This window comes from Moschus berezovskii, chromosome 4 (assembly GCF_049115385.1).
Source record: "Moschus berezovskii isolate FMDL1 chromosome 4, NW_MosBer_1.0, whole genome shotgun sequence".
Taxonomy (NCBI): Eukaryota; Metazoa; Chordata; class Mammalia; order Artiodactyla; family Moschidae; genus Moschus; species Moschus berezovskii.
In genome coordinates this window covers 67,392,588-67,411,928 of record NC_142463.1, presented here as the reverse complement: position 1 = coordinate 67,411,928, position 19,341 = coordinate 67,392,588, and the positions used below count along the sequence as shown (strand labels likewise).

At 37.8% G+C, this 19,341-nt stretch overlaps 1 protein-coding gene across 2 annotated transcripts in view; it reads left to right on the top strand.

The window, feature by feature from the left end:
- GTF2B (general transcription factor IIB) overlaps positions 1-19,341 on the top strand; it is a 34,428-nt gene that overhangs the window by 1,565 nt on the left and 13,522 nt on the right. For both annotated transcript variants that reach the window (XM_055404148.2, XM_055404147.2), the window contains exon 2: positions 2,947-3,053. In XM_055404148.2, coding sequence (XP_055260123.1) covers positions 3,023-3,053 — 31 coding nt within the window. In that variant the 5' untranslated portion in view covers positions 2,947-3,022. The remainder of the gene's footprint in view (positions 1-2,946; positions 3,054-19,341) is intronic.

Genomic DNA, 19,341 nt, shown 5'->3' with positions numbered 1-19,341 from the left:
GGCTTTATTATAACATATTGTAGTAGTTAAATATGAATTCACTTGATAGATTCTTTACCGAAAAAAAATAATTTCCTTTGTGTGCTTTATTCTCTTCATTAAAAGAAAAAATCTTTGAGATATTTCTTTGAAATAAACTTTTCTTAGGCTTATTGCAGTTGTCCCATCTCTTGAGTTTTTTCTCCCCGTGAGAACAAAGGTGGATGTAAGTATTTCTGTGATAGCTTTTTTCCCCATGAGGAAGAGGGACAGTTACTGGGCTGTGAAACTGCTTGGTGTTTTCACAGAGAAGAACACAAATGTTGTGAGTTCAGATCTAAACTCTACCACTCATTATTTCCGTGACTTCAGGAAAATCATTCTCTGAGCATAATCTTTAAAATAGAGGTAATGCTTAATTTGAAGGGTTGCTAATGAAGATTAATAATGTATGTACAGTACTAGACACACAGTAGGCACCCAGTAAAGGATAGCTATAAAATGAAGTTTAGAATTATGTGGCTTCTTAGGCAGCTTAAGTTGTTTTAATGTCAGTGGTGGTGGTTTACTCCATTCCTTCCCTCTCCTTTCTTTCCCTTACTTCCCCCACCACCCTACTCTTGTGGTTCCTCTTTTGTATTACCCTTGTGGGTTATTTAATTAAAAGTTAACTGCTTGAGCACAGTTTTATTTTATTTTGGATAGGTGACACATGCAAATCATAAAAAGCAAGAAGAAAAGTGAAAAGCAGTTTCTTTTATTCCCTCACTCCTAGCCATCTAATTCTTCTCCAGAGTAGTCATTGTAACCGTTTCTTGGTGTTTTCCTAGTGATTCTGTGGTTTAACAAACATATGCATGTAATCCTAACCTCTCTTCCTTCCAAAAAGTAGTCTAATATAAAAACCGAATGCTAGCTTGCTTTTTACCTTTTTCCGTGAAGTTATTTAGCACACAGATTTTAAGTGTGCAGTTCAGTTACAAAGTGAGCACATACACGTAGCTGTCACCAAGTCCCCCAATCAGATACCACTGGCAGCAGCAGCAGCACTCTGGAAACCTCCCTTATGCTCTGTCATTACTCCTTCTCAAAGAAAACCACATCCTTATTCTTAACATAATAGATTTGTTTTGCCTAACTTAAACTATATACATAAATGCGTATGTATTCCTCTGTGTCTGGTGTCTTTTGGTCAGCATTTGGAGATTTACTCATGTTATTGCATATAACTGTAGTTCTTTTTTCAGTTTTCTCTGAAATCCCTGTATTACTCGTTCACTCAGCATATCTTTGAGTTGTTCCCATATCATTTTTATATACGTATACATGCACACAATATTCTACTTTTTAATAGTACAAAATATATCAGTCCTTTGAATGCTGTGTGCCACATGGCTGCCCATTTTACACATTTGTAATTACTGTTAGTTTTCTAACACTGTCCTTTATTTTGACAGTTTTAAAAAAATATACTAATTTCTTAACTTTTATTTATTATAATTTATTAAAATATTTTCCTAGTAGAAGTTTATGGAATAAGCATGTTATTGTTCAGTAACTCTTTGGAACCCCATGGACTGCAGCACACCAGACCTCCCTGTGCTTCACTATATCCCAGAGTTTGCTCAGACTCATGTCTATTGAGTCAGTGATATGCCATCCAAGCATCTCACCCTCTGTCGCCCCCTTCTCCTCCTGCCTTCAATCTTTGCCAGCATCAGGGTCTTTTCCAGTGAGTTGGGTCTTTACATCATGTGGCCAAAGTATTGGAGCTTTAGCTTAGCTTTAGCTGCAGCATCATTCAGGATTGATTTCCTTTAGGATTGACGGGTTTGATCTTGCAGCCCAGAAGACTCTCAAGAGTCTAATAAGCGTGAATATAAACTAAACCTCCATTCCCTGTTTTTCCAATGAGAAGATTCCAGGTGTGTTCTGGTTAACCTGAATATGTACATTTGGGAATACGGATTATTTTATCAGTTTTTCAGTGGATATCACCTCTGTTGAAAGTTACCATTCTGAACTGTGTTTGATAGTTTGAGAAACTTTATCCAAAACCACAAATACCTGTTTACATACTTCAAGAATATTTGATGTTGTCTTTTATATATATATTTGTGAGGCTAGTTCTGTATTACTTCAAGTGAACTTTTAAAAAAGGGCTTATTTTCAATGATACCAGACATTTGTGGTTGTAAGACACCACAGCCATAGAAGTAATTATTAAATCTGTGTTAAATATCTTTGATGGTTTTTAGAACAGATTCTGTCAAGTCACTTAAGGCTGATGTGTGTTCCCCATACTGCCTTATTTTCAAAATAAAATAATTGAGCTAATTATTAATATCACAAATAGATGTAAAAGTAGCTTTTGAAGTCATTTCTTGAGTGCTTACAAACTCAGTTCTGGACTAAATGAAATCATCCTAAGTTCAGCAGAGCCACATCTACCACCTTTGTTTGTATCCTTTTTAGGTTCAGTGTACATTCAAGTCTATTACTAAGGTATCCAGCGAGTAGAAAGACACAGACCTGAAATTTATTCTCTCACCAGAGAAATAAGTGTCAAGGGTCACAGACCAGATGATTATATGTACATGTTGCGTGTTATGATGGTAGGTAGTCATTTCCGTGCCAATCAAGATTTATAAACATTTTAGTAGTCTGTATGCTAAAAAAAAAATCTTGTTTTCTGTTTACATTTTTAAAGCCTTCCATTCTGCAAACCAGGAACTATTACAAAAGGCAGTTCCAGTAGTATCTGCTAATTACTGAGTAGGATTTAAAGTAACATAACTAGGATGTTTACTTTGAAATTTGAGCTTAAATGCGTTATAAGTGTAAATGCACTGTAAATTTATTGGGAAAGTGTTCGGAATCCACCTCTTTCCCCCTCGGAAAGATTAGTACTTTGTTGCATATTGGTTCAGTTAGAAGGATATTAAAAAAAAATTTTTTTTCATGTAGTTTGGATGCTCTTCCAAGAGTCACATGTCCAAACCATCCAGATGCGATCCTAGTGGAGGACTACAGAGCTGGTGATATGATCTGTCCTGAATGTGGCCTGGTTGTAGGTAAGGAGTTATTATGATTTTAACTGAAAACACTATTTTGGGTACTTTGCTTTTGTATACTTTCCAAACTGTCTTTTAATGAATACATTTTTACTTTTTCTTCTTACAGGTAATACATATTTTTTTGTAAAGCAAACACATTTAGAAGAAAGGAAATAAGTGAGAGTAAAATCAGAGACACCATATTTTACTGTCTGTAGAAACATATATATTTCATAATGTGGGGTAGGATGGAACATCTAAAATTGGGGTAATTAATCCAGAAGGAAAGGCCTTTAGTCCTTTGTTTCCTGAGTTTTTTGGCTTAAATATTTGATGCACACTTGTGCCTATGGAAATAATGAATAAATGTACTACCTTTTGTGATTTTCTTATATTTAAACATGATTTGTTTCAGAGCAATGAAATTAGATAAGCATGAATTATTTTGGGGTAATAAAGATATGTCTTTATAGAGGTATTGAGTCTCGTGCAAGGCCTTTTAGTCATCAAAAAAAGATTAGTTTAAATTTCATTTGCTTGTGCAGACTGATTTATTTATGAATTTCTAGTGTGAAATTGTTATTGCCAAAAATATTGCTTCTTAAAATTTCACTTTATTCCTGCTGCTGCTAAGTCACTTCAGTCGTGTCTGACTCTGTGCGACCCCATAGATGGTAGCCCACCAGGCTCCGCCGTCTCTGGGATTCTCCAGGCAAGAACACTGGAGTGGGTTGCCATTTCCTTCTCCAGTGCATGAAAGTGAAAAGTGAATGTGAAGTCGCTCAGTCGTATCCTACTCTTCGCGACCCCATGGACTACAGCCTACCAGGCTCCTCCACCCATGGGATTTTCCAGGCAAGAGTACTGGAGTGGGTTGCCATTGCCTTCTCCACTTTATTCCTACTTGCTCACTACTCTAGATCTGTAGTATAACTTCAGGATAGAGATAGTCTGTTCAGAAATTTTTCTTATGGTAGGGTTGTCTCCAGCACCTGAGAAAAGGTATAATACTTCAAGGTTTGAAATACTCAAGAATGAAACTGCTAGTAGGATTGTGGGCAGTGTAACAGAAACATGGATAGTGTGAAAGTGTCTTGCTTGGAGGATGTGTAATATTCATCCAAGTAGGCTGCTTGCCTCAGACCACCAGTGGGAGTTTTAAATCATACAGAGTTGTTAGTAGGAATTGAAATCCATTTGCAATTATATTCCACTCAGTAAGCAATATTAACAGTTAATAAGCTTATATGCTAGGCACTGTTCTAAATGACTTACATATTCACTCAGTTTTTCCTTAGTGGAAAACTAAGTGGAAAAATGCCTATGAGGTATATCTTCATTTTAGAGATGGCAGAAACTGAGGATTAAGTAGTCCAGCAGTCTAGTTCCACTGCCATAGTTCCATTATGACCTGTCACCTATTTTTATATGGCCTGTGTGCTGAGAATGACTTTTACACTTTTTTAATGGTTAAAAAATCAAAATAATATTTGGGGACATGTGAAAATATTATCAAAATCAAACTTATAAATAAAATTTTATTGGAATATAGTCACACTCATTTGTTTATATATTGTCTGTGGCTACTTTCATGTTGAAACAGCAGAATTTAGTGATTGTAAAAGAAACGTGTCAATGTGTGGCAAAAACCACTACAATATTGTAAAGTAATTAGCCTCCAGTTAAACTAATTAAAAAAAAAAGAAACTTTATATGTTGTTCTCATCACGTCATACTGCTGCTCAGTACACTACAAATCCCAGTTATAAATCCGCAGCATTTTGAGTGCCAGGCATACCTCCATAGTGCAACTTTTTATTTATTTTGTTACCATTGCATATCCATCAAGTCAAAATGAGAAAAAAAAAAGATGAACTCTGAATGTCATGTTTTTAAGGCATAGTAGAACATAAGTTGTTTGTTATTGGATGAAATGGCAAAGCATTGTCCTTATCATGTGGTCATGATATATCAGAAGAAGATAACTAACATTGACATTATCAGGCTAAGCACTCATCACAATACTGCTAACTCAGGAAAACAATGGTCATAAAATTTAGAAAATATCAAGTAAAATATCACAGCTGAATTTCTTCACAAAAGTCAAAGAATAAAAGTAAAGCTGCAGTTAAGTTTCTGAGTGGCTCATTTGTGGGCCAAACAGGGAAGATCATTTACCAATGATGAGTTATTTGTATGTGTGTGTGTGTGTGTAGTAGCTAAAGAAATGTGTCCAGAGAATATAAACTTAGTTACTGCTAGCCTCTCAGCAGAAACAGTTGCTTGAAGAGTTGAAGACATTGGGAGTGACATCAGTAGTAAATTAAAAACAAGATAATTTATTTCAAGTATTTTTCCTAGACTCTTGATGACTAGACAGGTGTTACTGATATTGCTGATTTGCTTATTCACAGAGTCAGTGCCGAGTTTCATAGACTATGAATCAGCTGCATGGAACAACTACAGGAGAAACTACTTCTAAATTAAGTTGCCAAAATACTGATTCAGTACAACCTGAAGTGGAATCTGCTAGGATGTGTGAGAAATAAGGGGTAGTGCAGAAGACTTAGTTGAACAAACTTATAAAGATTGTGAAAATGGAAGATTTTTCAAGTATAGTTATCCATTGTATTATTCATCTGCTATGTTGTGGAAAAAGTTTAAATTGATCACGTGTTATTGATCCATATATAACGTCAGTGGTGAATTTCATTCACTCTCATGGACTTAACTGTCATCAGTTCTATAAATTTTTGTCATAAATAGAAGCTGAGTATCTTGACTTGCCCAACCACACAGTCATTTGGTAACTTAATAATGGCAAAGTTTTCTCGTGACTTTTTTTAAAGCTCTGGGGCAAGGTTGAGGTTTTTCTGAGCCAGTACTGCCTTCAACCACTACTATTGAACACAAATGGCTTCAGAAATTAGGTTTTCCTGCAGAGTTGCTAGTGTTTATTAATAAATTCAATCTAGAACTGCAAAGGCAAAGCAGTGATTGATTGATTACACTGTAGTAAAACCAGTTTGACAGCTAGCATTATTTAAAACATAAGTAATGTCAAATTGCTTTAATACCTCTTATATACTTTCACTGTTTTCAGAAGTTAAAAACTAAGATTTTAATTTCCACCCAAATCTGCAATGGATATATTTTCCAAACTCAAACTTTAATCATTGTTTTTCAGACCAGGATACAAGTGCAAAGGAAATTTTCATATTTTAAAACTGCTTAACTGCAATTAAGGAGATTCGGCCTAACCTTTAATTGGAAGTGATTTTTTAATCTACAGTGTAATGACATGTTAAAAGACAAATATCAGAAGAATGTAATAAAATTCTATAAATGTCTTCCAAGCAGTGAATATGCTCTATTAGAAATGCTTGTGGATTAATATCAGTATTTGATTGTACCTGTGTGCATGAGGGAAGACATTTTTAAAAGTAAGATATGTAAAATTTTATTAATATAGCACTGACAGATTTTGTAATTGATTAAAAAAATATTTTTTTGATGGTAGGGAACACTAACTTTGAACTCTGATTAAGTGAAATGTTATCCCTTCAAAAGAGAATTCTGTTACTCCCAGTAGTAGAAATTGTATTATAACAAATTGTATTTGGTCATTATTATATTTTTAATTAATTAAAAACTAGTGGATTTTTCTTTTTGTTTAATTACCTATAATATTATAGGTAATATTATAAGTAATTATAATATTACCTGTAATTATAATAACCTCAGTTTGGCCTCTGGACCCACAAAGCCTTCATAAAATGTTTTCTATGGCCCTTTAGAGAAAATGTTTGCTGACCCCCAAGTTAAATGAGAGCATTCTAATTCTTACCAAGTATTAAGATTGAACTGATAATATGTCAGAGTGAGACAGAGATAGAAGATTAATTAGAATTTCAGTTTCTTGGTTTTCTTAACTTTTGTCGCCATTTAAAAAGAAATAGTGGAAAAATACTGTATTATATTTCCAGTCTTTCCATCAGCTTCACTTCTGCTGTAACTAGCAAGATAGTTGGATAAAATTAAGTAACTGGAGAAGGAAGATATAATTCTCAAGTCTTATATTCTTTTTAGTGCTTGGAATACTAAATTTTGCTTTTTTTTTTTTCTCCCTATCTCGAACCAAAGACAGTTAATTTCCTTTTAATTTTGTGTTATTATTGAACAGCATCAAAAATGGTATTTTTCATTCTAACTATGTAAGCTAATTTTTTTTTCCAGTTTATTTGGCTGCATCGGGTCTTAGTTGCATCACACAGGATGTTTCATTGTGGTGCACAGACTCTCGAGTTGTGGCTTTCCTGGTGGCTCAGATGGTAAAGAGTCTGTCTGCAGTACAGGAGACCCAGGTTCCATCCCTGGGTTGGGAAGATCCCCTGGAGAAGGAAATGGCAACCCACTCCAGTATTCTTGCCTGGAAAATCCCATGGATGGAGGAGCCTGGCAGGCTACAGTCCATGGGGTTGCAAAGAGTCGGACCCGACTGAGTGACTTCACTTCTTCACTTCACTAGTTGTGGCATGTGGACTTCGTTGCCCCATGACATGTAGGATCTCTATTCCCGACCAGGGATCAAAACCATGTCCCCCGCACTGCAAGGTGGATTCTCAACCACTGGACCACCAGGGAAGTCCCTAGGCTAGATTTTAAGTCCTAAAAATTTTGAAGTATAATCTGATTAAACTTTTCTATATATAGAAATATCTGTTTGTGATGCTGGGTTTTCTGACATAAAATATAACAAACTTTCGTTTTAACATACACAGTAGCCTCATTCACAGGGATTGCGGTTAAATGTATAATATGATGTCCTGCAAGTGAAGAATCTATTTCATGACCACACAAGGGGGGGAGGCAAGCAAGAAAGAGTCTGCAAACAGAAAGGTCCGTTTTGCTGATGTTACCATCAGTCAAATTATGTTGAAAATAGTTTAATTGATCATGATTTTCCATGAGTCTAAATTTTAAAAATACATACACGTATGTACATATATACAGAAATATGTATCATTGTCATATATTAATAATAAGATTTCCGTCATCATTTTGTTAAATTTAAAGGCATTTGCTCTTGTCAGCTCAGTTCAACCTTTATTTTATTTATTTATTTTTTCAACCTTTATTTTAATACCCTGGAGATAGGGAAGAAATTAAGCTGGGCAAATATTCTGTAGTCCGCTGAGGGCATAAAATTTGTAACTTTTTTAACATTTGAGATATTGATGTTCATAGTGATTTATATTTAGATAGCATCATCATGTGTCTGTTAATAATTCTGGTGTACATAGTTTGATTATACGTGCCATGAAATTTTACATTGCCTGAAAGTTTTTAGGTTATAACATTTATTGAACAAGCACTTTGAATAGCTTTTTGTTTAAATAGTTTAGAAACAAGCTCTTTTAGAATTGTTTCTGGACAACTCTGTACTTAATATTAATGTTTTCTTGAAATTTAGGGCATCCCGTTGTCACTAACTCCCTTTAATTTTAAACTCAAGACCAGATACTGCTTAACTGTCATTTTTGGAGCCATATAGTACCTCTCTCTACTGAGTCATCAAGTAAGAGTGCCCATTATTATTATTTCTTTTTAAGTGAAATAATTCATAATACAAAAAATATGTTTTGTGTGATATGAAACCTTTTGTAGTCTATAGTAACACTTCTAACTGTCCCTCAAGCCATCGTTTGTAGGCTACTTGAGGCCCATCACTCAGTCTTAAAATGAGTGCCACATATTTTAGGACTTTATTAAAGCAGCATCATACTTTCTGGAACCAGTTTCTGTTTCAGTTACATGATGGACCACTTTAAAATTTAGTGGCTTGTAAGGCTGTATATTGTCACCTTGCTTGTTTAACTTATATGCAGAGTACATCATGAGGAACACTGGGCTGGAAGAAGCACAAGCTGGAATCAAGATAGCTGGGAGAAATATCAATAACCTCAGATATGCAGATGACACTACCCTTATGGCAGAAAGTGAAGAGGAACTCAAAAGCCTCTTGATGAAAGTGAAAGGAGAGTGAAAAGGTTGGCTTGAAGCTCAACATTCAGAAAACAAAGATCATGGCCTCTGGTCCCATCACTTCATGGGAAATAGATGGGGAAACAGTGGAAACAGTGTCAGACTTTATAGTTATGACCAACCTTGATAGCATATTAAAAAGCAGAGACATTACTTTGCCAACCAAGGTCCGTCTAGTCAAGGCTATGGTTTTTCCCGTGGTCATGTATGGATGTGAGAGTTGGACTGTGAAGAAAGCTGATCGCCGAAGAATTGATGCTTTTGAACTGTGGTGTTGGAGAAGACTCTCGAGAGTCCCTTGGACTGCAAGGAGATCCAACCAGTCCATTCTAAAGGAGATCAATCCTGGATGTTCATTGGAAGGACTGATGCTAAAGCTGAAACTCCAATACTTTGGCCATCTCATGCGACGAGTTGACTCACTGGAAAAGACTGATGCTGGGAAAGGTTGGGGGCGGGAGGAGAAGGGGACGACACAGAATGAGATGGCTGGATGGCAGCATCACCGACTCTGTGGACGTGAGTTTGAGTGAACTCTGGGAGTTGGTGATGGACAGGGAGGCCTGGCGTGCTGTGATTCATGAGGTTGTAGAGAGTCGGACACGACTGAGCGACTGAACTGAACTGAACAGCCATTTAATTTTGCTCAAAATTTTATAGGTCTTGAATTTGGGAAGGACTCACTTGGGCCACTGTTTCGGCCCTAACTGGACCTGGAGGGTCCACTTCCATAATGGTTTCTCACCTGCATTTTGGTACCTTTCTGCTCCTTGACCTCCCTGCGTTGAAGTGTCATCCTCTAAAGCCTTTCCATTGTTGTATTAGAATAGCTCATACATAGTGGTTGGTTTCTAAGAAAGATATCCCAAGACCAAGTGATCTGAGGGAGAATGGAAGCTGGACTCAAGTAGTTAAGGGCTGTGCCTTGAAACAAGGTCACTTCTGTATTCTTTTAGTCACAGCAGTCCTAGGACCTACCTGGACTGGAAGGGAAGAAGAAATAGCCCCACCTCAGTGTGAGGGTAGTGAGTGAAAGTCGCTCAGTCATGTCTGACTCTCTGTGACCCTGTGAACTATACAGTCCATGGAATTCTCCAGGCCAGAATACTGGAGTGGGTGGTCATTCCCTTTTATGTGGGATCTTCCCAACCCAGGGATCAAACCTAGGTTTCCTGCATTGCAGGTGGATTCTTCACCAGCTGAGCCACCTTGGAAGCCCCAGTGTGAGGGTAACAAGGTCATGTTGCAGAAGAACATATGGATGGGAGATACTATTGCTGCTATCTTTGGAAAATACAATTTAATGTCTTGTTTAATTTTTCCGCAGTATTTAAATGGTTGTGTAGTATTTAGTCTCTCCTATAATTTAGATTGTTTCCAATTTCTTTTTAGTTGTTTGTAGAACTACTTACAACATGTAACAGTTTAGTTGACATTTGAATTATAAGATTGTTATTTTAGACATTTGAAGCATTATGTGTCATTGACTGTTTTGGTAGTGATCTCTCAAATAGGGCCAATTTTTAAAGCAAAGCTTTGTCATTTCTACCATGAAACTGTTGGCTCCAACAGCACTGTTTGTGGGTTCCCCCACAATCCTGTGTGATTATGTCACTTTAAAAGTTGAGCACTAGGTGGCGGTATAATCATATTTAGATTATCAATTTGTTCATAAATCTGACCTTGTATATTGTTTATACGTGACTTATAGAATGTGAAGTATAAGTTTGTAAATTATCAAGACATTTATAAGTTAGGATTTCACAGTGAAGTGTTGTATAGAAATAGTGTTATCAACTTAAAGGCACTTTTTGAATACCATTTAAAACAGAATTCCTTCGTTTTTCTTAAAAGTAATGTGAGGAAAATACTGGAGAATAGTTTCAGTTCAGTTCAGTTGCTCAGTTGTGTCCGACCCTTTGCATCCCCATGAACTGCAGCATGCTGGGCTTCCCTGTCCGTCACCAACTCCCAGAGTCCACCCAAACCCATGTTCATTGAGTCAGTGATACCGTCCAACATCTCATCCTCTGTCGTCCCCTTTTCCTCCTGCCCTCAAGCTTTGCCAACATCAGGGTCTTTGCAAATGAGTCAGCTCTTCTCATCAGATGGCCAAAGTATTGAAGTTTCAGCTTCAGCATCAGTCCTTCCAATGAACACCCGGGACTGGTTTCCTTTAGAATGAACTGGTTGGGCCTCCTTGCAGTCCAAGGGATTCTCAAGAGTTTTCTCCAGCACCACAGTTCAAAAGCATCAATTCTTCAGCGATTAGCCTTCTTCACAGTCCAACTCTCAGATCCATACATGACTACTGGAAAAACCATAGCCTCGACTAGAGGAACCTTTGTTGACAAAGTAATGTCTCTCTGCTTTTTAATAGTCCTGTCTAGGTTGATCATAACTTTCCTTCCAAGGAGGAAGTGTCTTTTAATTTCATGGCTGCAAACACCATCTGCAGTGATTTTGGAGCCCCCAAAAATAGTCTGACACTGTTTCCCCATCTATTTCCGGTGAAGTGATGGGACCAGATGCCATGATCTTAGTTTTCTGAATGTTGAGCTTCAAGCCAACCTTTTCACTCTCCTCTTTCACTTTCATCAAGAGGCTTTTGAGTTCCTCTTCACTTTCTGCCATAAGGGTGGTGTCATCTGCATATCTGAGGTTATTGATATTTCTCCCAGCTATCTTGATTCCAGCTTGTGCTTCTTCCAGCCCAGCGTTCCTCATGATGTACTCTGCATATAAGTTAAACTAGCAGGGTAACAATATATATAGCCTTGACGTATTCCTTTTCCTGTTTGGAACCAGTCTGTTGTTCCATGTCCAGTTCTGTTGCTTCCTGACCTGCATTTAGGTTTCTCAAGAGGCAGGTCAGGTGGTCTAGTATTCCCATCTCTTTCAGAATTTTCCAGTTTATTGCGATCCACACAGTCAAAGGCTTTGCCATAGTCAGTAAAGCAGAAATAGATGTTTTTCTGGAACTCATGCTTTTTCGATGATCCAGCAGATGTTGGCCATTTGATCTCTGGTTCCTCTGCCTTTTCTAAAACCAGCTTGAATATCTGGAAGTTCACGGTTCACGTATTGCTGAAGCCTGGCTTGGAGAATTTTGCGCATGACTTTACTAGCGTGTGAGATGAGTGCAACTGTGTGGTAGTTTGAGCATTCTTTGACATTGCCTTTCTTTGGGATTAGAATGAAAACTGACCTTTTCTAGTCCTGTGGCCACTGCTGAGTTTTCCAAATTTGATGGCATATTGAGTGCAGCACTTTCACAGCATCATCTTTCAGGATTTGAAATAGCTCAACTGGAATTCCATCACCTCCACTAGCTTTTTTCATAGTGATGCTTTCTAAGGCCCACTTGACTTCACATTCCAAGATGTCTGACTCTAGGTCAGTGATCACACCATCATGATTATCTTGGTCGTGATCTTTTTTGTACAGTTCTTCTGTGTATTCTTGCCACCTCTTCTTAATATCTTCTGCTTCTGTTAGGTCCATACCATTTCTGCCCTTTATCGAGCTCAGACTTCAAATTATTCCTGTAAACCAGATATCTGTATGTGTCCACAGCTCCTGGAAACACTTGTAGTCCTTGGCCCTGGAGTCTAGACTTGGCTCTACTACTTAATGAGTTATTTAACTTAGGTCAAGTTGTATAATTTTTCCAAGCTTAGCTTTCTTTATATATAAAATAAGTACAGCCCCTCTGCAAGGGCATGTACCATAAATCTCATGTTTACTAGGAATTGTTAAGAATCAAATGAGGTAATGTATAAAATATACAGTAGAATTTTAGTATGAGATTTCAGTGACACATTTTAGGAATTTAAGTACTCCTTTTTTCTTAACCTTGTAGGAAAAAGGGTGATTCTAAGTCTGAGATGCCGTTCTCCCTAGCAGGTCATTTGCGAAATGTCTTTGAGAGATTGTTATTGGTCTAGCATATTTAATGCTGCAATTATAGTATTTTAAACATATCAGATTATCATCTTTAAATTTGCATTAGCAATGTTTCCTAAAGGAAAACATTTAGTTTAAGACGGCCAAGTTGTATTTTTAAAGGAGAATTTGTATTCATTTTCAAATTCTTGGTGTGTCATGTCTTGTAAGCCCTCAGACACAGTGTTTGTACCTAATTCAGAATTTTTAATATAGACTCTACTTTCTCTTAAGCATTAGAGAACAACTAATCTTGCTTGGGTAGCCCAGCTGTTCTTTGAGGTAGTTTTTTTGTTTCAGAGAAAGGGAAACTGATGCTTGAGTGTTTGGGTAATTAACTCAATATTCTCTGTTTAGTAAGTGACACACAGTCACTTAAGTCTAGATCTGTTGGACGTGAAAAGCCTCTGGTCATTTTACTGCATGTTTCTGTTAAGCACTGGTGGTCAGGGAGAGTGTTGGAAAGATAAGATGCAATAAGCAAACTCTGGACTAGCTCTTTGGCTAGTGTGTGGAAGGAAGGGGTGAATTAAAACAACAGAAAGTGGTAAAAGTTCTATTACAGATCTTCCGAGTTTGAGTTTGAGAAGAGCACTAGGAAGGAAGTGGTGACTTCCTGAGGAAATTACTGTTGAATTTTACATTGAAAACATGATCATTAAGAATGTTAGGGTTTATGGAGGGAAAGTCATTCCAGGTAGAGGGGCAAAGAAACATACGCCATAAGATAGAGGCCTGAAAGGATTAGTGTGTGAATGACTAAATGTTATTGTGGCCAAGTTAACATGCATCTTCTACCTGAGCCATAGCTCCTTAGCTTAGATGCTGCTGCTGCAAATCTGCCTGTATTTCAGGAGAAGCAAGGTCTGTTCACATATTCAAGGATGGAACTATTTTCCAAATGGTAATTATTACTGTTGACTCATACAGGTTCTCCCCCCTCCAAGGGTCTGAACATGGATAAAATAGGCTTTTATGGGCTGGTCTGGGAAATTAACCATGATTTGGTTTGTTTCTAAAAGATAATTCATTATAAGTTGGTACCTGGTTTACATTGTGGGAACATAAATTGATTTAGAGACTGATTATATTATTAATAGTATGTTCTATGAAGTATCTCTTGACCAAAGTTCCCTTCAAAGTTATCATCAATGCAAGATTTCTGATAAGAATATATAGTAACCCTAGACTAAAAATTTGGATTCTTTGAAATGTGAGAAAGGTTTGATGACTGAGGAAGGTGTGGAAGCTAATCATGCATTTCATTTTCAACATTAGATTTAAAAAATACAATGTGATGGCTTAAACAGTTTTCCAGGGCACCTAATTAAAAAATTCAAGACTTATCCATTTTAAATAATAATAATTGTAGTTTGTTGTTTAGTCCTAAATAGTTTCGTATCTGACTCTTTGAGGCCCTGTGGATCTCCGCTTATAATTTTGCCTCAGGTCTCTCAAATATTAGGGGAGGTTCTGGATGTCATATGTAAAACATTTAGTGCCTGAAACTTAGTAAAAGCCCAGTGTGTGCTAACTCACTTCAGTCATGTCCGACTCTTTACAGACTCTGTGGGCTGTAGCCTGCCAGGCTCCTCTGCCCATGAGATTTCCCAGGCAAGAATACTGGAGTGGGTTGCCATTTCCTCTTGCAGGGAATCTTCCCAAGCCAGGGATTGAATCCATGTCTCCTGCTTGGCAGGTGGATTCTTTACCACTGCACGACCTGGGAAGCCCTGAATAATAATATATTTTGATTATTGAAGCTTTTGACTGACCAGAACTTTTTAAAACTTGTTTTAAATTAAGTGCTTTTAGATAAATCTAACTTATGAAAACAAGTAGCTTGGGAAATACTGTTCTAAGACTCTTACTTCTGAATTCTCTACTAGAGGTGCTACTTCAAAATAACTTAAATCCTTTTCCAGAAAGATGGCAGAAAGATTTGAAATTTTGGGCAGTTCCTCTCAATATCCGTTTTAAAAAAATTCTTTTGTTAATTTACAATAGAAAACAGAAAACAAAAATATCCTGAGTCTAGGTCAGGCTAGAAAGTCAGACTCTCTCTCCAATATTGGCTTCCTGGCTGCTTTTGGTATGTTGCAGTTTTCCCCTCTATTAAAATTGCTATCTTAAGCCATTATGATTTTAATGTTGTACTACAGAATACCATTGGTTGTAGCTTTATCGCTTGCCTGGTACAAAGGGTAAATGTTTAATTTGTCCCTGTGTACTGTCTGCTTTAGACTGTCAAAGTACCTTGTTTCTAGGGGATATACTTTCTTTCTCCTGATCCCATTACTCCATGTAACAGAAACTGCTGGTTGTTTCTCAGTAGCTATTACTGAACTCTTTTTTTTTTTTTTTTAAAGATCACTGTTTTACTGATATATTCTTTTTTTCTTTGTAATTTTATTTATTTACTTATTTTTGGCTGTGCTGGGCCTTCGTTTTTGCAGACTCTTCTCTAGTTGTGGTGAGTGGTGGCTGCTTGTGTTGCGTGGGCTTCTCATCGCAGTGACTTCTCATTATGGAGCACGGGCTCTAGGGCGTGCAGGCTTCAGTGGTTGCAGCTTCCAAGCTCAGTAATTGTGACGCTCAGGCTTAGTTGTTCCACGACATGTGGGATCTTCCCGAACCAGGGATCGAACCCTTGTTTCCTGCATCGGCAGGCGGATTCCTTACCACTGAACCCCCAGGGAAGCCCCAGTTCTTTCTTTAATAATAAGAATCCCTGAATTTTAACTGGTCCCATGGCTGCTCAGCTAGCCTGTATTTCTCAGCTTCCCTTGTAGTTAGCTGTGGCTATGTGATTAAAATCTAAGATGCATTGTAAAGTAGGAAAGATTTGTGCAACTCTAGATCCAGCCCTCAGAGAAGGCAGTGGCAAGCCACTTCAGTACTCTTGCCTAGAAAATCGCATGGACGGAGGAGCCTGGTGGGCTGCAGTCCATGGGGTCGCTACTAGTCGGACACAACTGAGCTACTTCACTTTCACACATTGGAGAAGGAAATGGCAACCCACTCCAGTGTTCTTGCCTGGAGAATCCCAGGGATGGCGGAACCTGGTGGGCTGCCGTCTATGGGGTCGTACAGAGTCGGACACGACTGAAGCGACTTAGCAGCAGCAGCAGCAGATCCAGCCCTAAGGGATGTACTTTCCCTTTTTCTGCTTCCCATTGGCTAGAATAGTCATCATATGCTGCAGAATGCAAGTCATGATGAGGATGGCTTATCAGAAAGATAGGGAGTCACACTAATCCAAAACTATTATTATAACTCATGGACTGGTAACCTGAGAAAGTTCTATCTTGTTGAAGTTACTTTCTATTTTTATTTTTTGTTACTTTTTATTGTTTTTGCTTTAATTACAAGTCTACCTGTATCCTTTCTAATATTGATACATTTTTGGAATCATACCAGAAGTTTAGTTTTGTTTGGGTTCTTTTGTCTGCCAGGGATTTGTGAGTATCCAGAGAGGCTGAGAATACTTGAGGTGGTGGATTGGAAGGTTTTCCAGTGGACTTTAATTGATAATTCATTATAGGATGAATCAGCATAAAAATCAACCCGAGGCTTATGAATCCAAGCTGCAGTGGAGGAACAGCAGTCCTGTGGACCTAACAGAAAATTCTCCTGATAGTAGTGATAGTTGCTCAGTCGTGACTCTGCAACCCCGTGGACTGTCTAGTCCATTGAATTCTCCAGGCCAGAATATTGGAGTGGGGAGCCAGTTACCTTCTCCAGGACATCTTCCTGAACCGGGAATCAAACCAGGGTCTCCTGCTTTGCTGGCGGATTCTTTACCAGCTGAGCTACCAGGGAAGCCCTCTCCTGATATAGTTTACCAGTAAAAAATTTTAGAAAATAACTTTTTTGTGATCAATGAAATAAAGCTTCTTTAATGTCTCTATTAAAAAGGGTCAGAAAGAAAGAAGATAGCACAAGGAGACAAACACAGTAAAACTGTTTTAGATAGCAGTAAGCTGACTTAACATTCTAGAAAATTGAATCAGTAAAACAGAAAACAGACCTGAGAATATAGAGGGTGAATTTTGGAAAGTGGTAAAGACAAGATAGACATTATGTTACTGTTTGAAGATCCAGGTGAATATGATAAAGTATTAAAGGTACAGGAAAACTTTACATTGCTCACAGAAGACCTTAGGGTTGCAAAATCAAGACTTCTGTGCACCACTAGGGAATGTATCCTTTTAACATTTAAAAAGTTTTATTAACAGAAATTTGTACGCAGCTAAGTTGGAGAAGACTGTTGAGAGTCCCTTGTACTGCGAGGAGGTCCAACCAGTCCATTCTGAAGGAGATCAGTCCCTGGGTGTTCATTGGAAGGACTGATGCTAAAGCTGAAACTGCAATACTTTGGCCACCTCATGCGACGAGTTGACTCACTGGAAAAGACTCTGATGCTGGGAAAGGTTGGGGGGCGGGAGGAGAAGGGGACGTCCTAGAATGAAATGGCTGGATGGCATCACCGCCTCTGTGGACATGAGTTTGAGTGAACTCAGGGAGTTGGTGATGGACAGGGAGGCCTGGCGTGCTGTGATTCATGGAGTCACAGAGAGTCGGACACGACTGAGCGACTGAACTGAACTGAACTGAACCAGTAAAAATGTTACCTTGAAGGGACCTACAATCTTACTGTTGGATTACTTCTCTGTGACAGATGCTAATACAGTGAAGTTAACTCTCATTCCTGTTTGTCTTGTGACACAGAAGGAAGTCATAGAACAATCTTTTAAAAATTAATTTATACATAAATCCACAAAAGTAACAGAGCTTGAGTTTTATTTGCTGATTGTCAAATTTATTTGCTGAGTACCGATGACCACTCACTGATATTTCTGGTTCTTCTCTTGGGCCGCATTTTACAGTTTTATTTCCCCACTCACTTTGAATTTAAACATCCCATGGCTGGCTTTGGCCGTGGCTGGTGGCCTGTGAGTAGAAATGTTACTATTAGAAACGATTAAGTCAGTGAATAATTCATTCCCCAGCCATGATAACTGGCCTCAAGAGGTAGGAATTCCATCATCCTGAGTAAGGACTGCATAGAAAGCAGTCCTGTCCCCTTCTATACACAGGTAATGTGAATAAGAAAGAAATCTTTGTTTTAAGCCACCTAACTTCAGAATCTGTTTATCATCTCCAAATAACTTAGTTTATCTTAACACATAAGTACTAGAAGAATAATGGCCTACAATGTACTGTGTAAGAAGATAATATGTAATAAATACTGTAGTCTACGGAGATGACATTTAATAAGCACAACACTTTTTCCTCATTTAAGATACTCTGAGTTAGAGTACAGTGATGCTTGATGCATTAACAGAAGACTTTCAGTTCACCTGTCACTTTCACGCATAATGTCGAAGTATCGGGGACATTTTTGTTTTAAAGGCATTGTTTTGAAGGTTCTGACAAGTGCTTTAGATACAAAATAGAAGTGGGAGTTAAACGTTGGGAAGTTAAACATCTTGCCATTGATGGGACTCTATATCTGGATTATTTAGATCATTTAAAAAAAATTAAGTCTATTAAAGGTGGTCGAATATAGGCATATGAAGTACAACAGCAATTTCTAGTTAGAAAAATGAGATTTTTAAAAAGTTAGTTATCTTTGGCTGTCCTGGGTCTTCGTTGTTGCTGGGCCTCCTCTGGTTGTGGGGAGCAAGGGCTCTCTAGTTGTAGTGCACATGCGTCGCGTTGGAGCATGGGCTCCAGGCTGCTTGGGCTTCTGTTGCGGTTGTGGGCTCAGTCGTGGCAGCTCCTGGGTTCTGGAGCAGAGGCTCAATAGTTGTGCCCAAATCATAAAGTAGGTGTGTGCCAAAGTAGTTGAACAGTTTTAAACTAGTGTGAATGATTTTGGCAGTTACTCTCAATTTCTTCCTGAAAAGAGAGAGATGAAACTCATTGCTTTAGAATATAGTAAAATGTCTTTGTTAATACTCTTTAGACACCTTTCTGATAACATGGATTGAGAACTGTGCGTGTGTATACATATTGAATCTCTTTACCTTTTTGGGTGGGAAACTTGATGAGAGTGTTAAGAGATCACACAGTATAGATGGAGGGAGGAATAGTGCTATTATATATGTTGTAGTAGTGCTATGATTTTGCTATTAAAGTTTATATATAGACTTTTTATCTGATGTTGATTTTATAAAAATCAGGGTGTGGTTTAAAAAGGAACTGTTAAAAGTTGGCATGTTTCTCTGTAGAACATTAAAAGGCTATGTGAGGTTGTATGTTATACATATGTGCTAATTGTTGGGCTTCTGCTTGTCAGAGGTTGACTGTA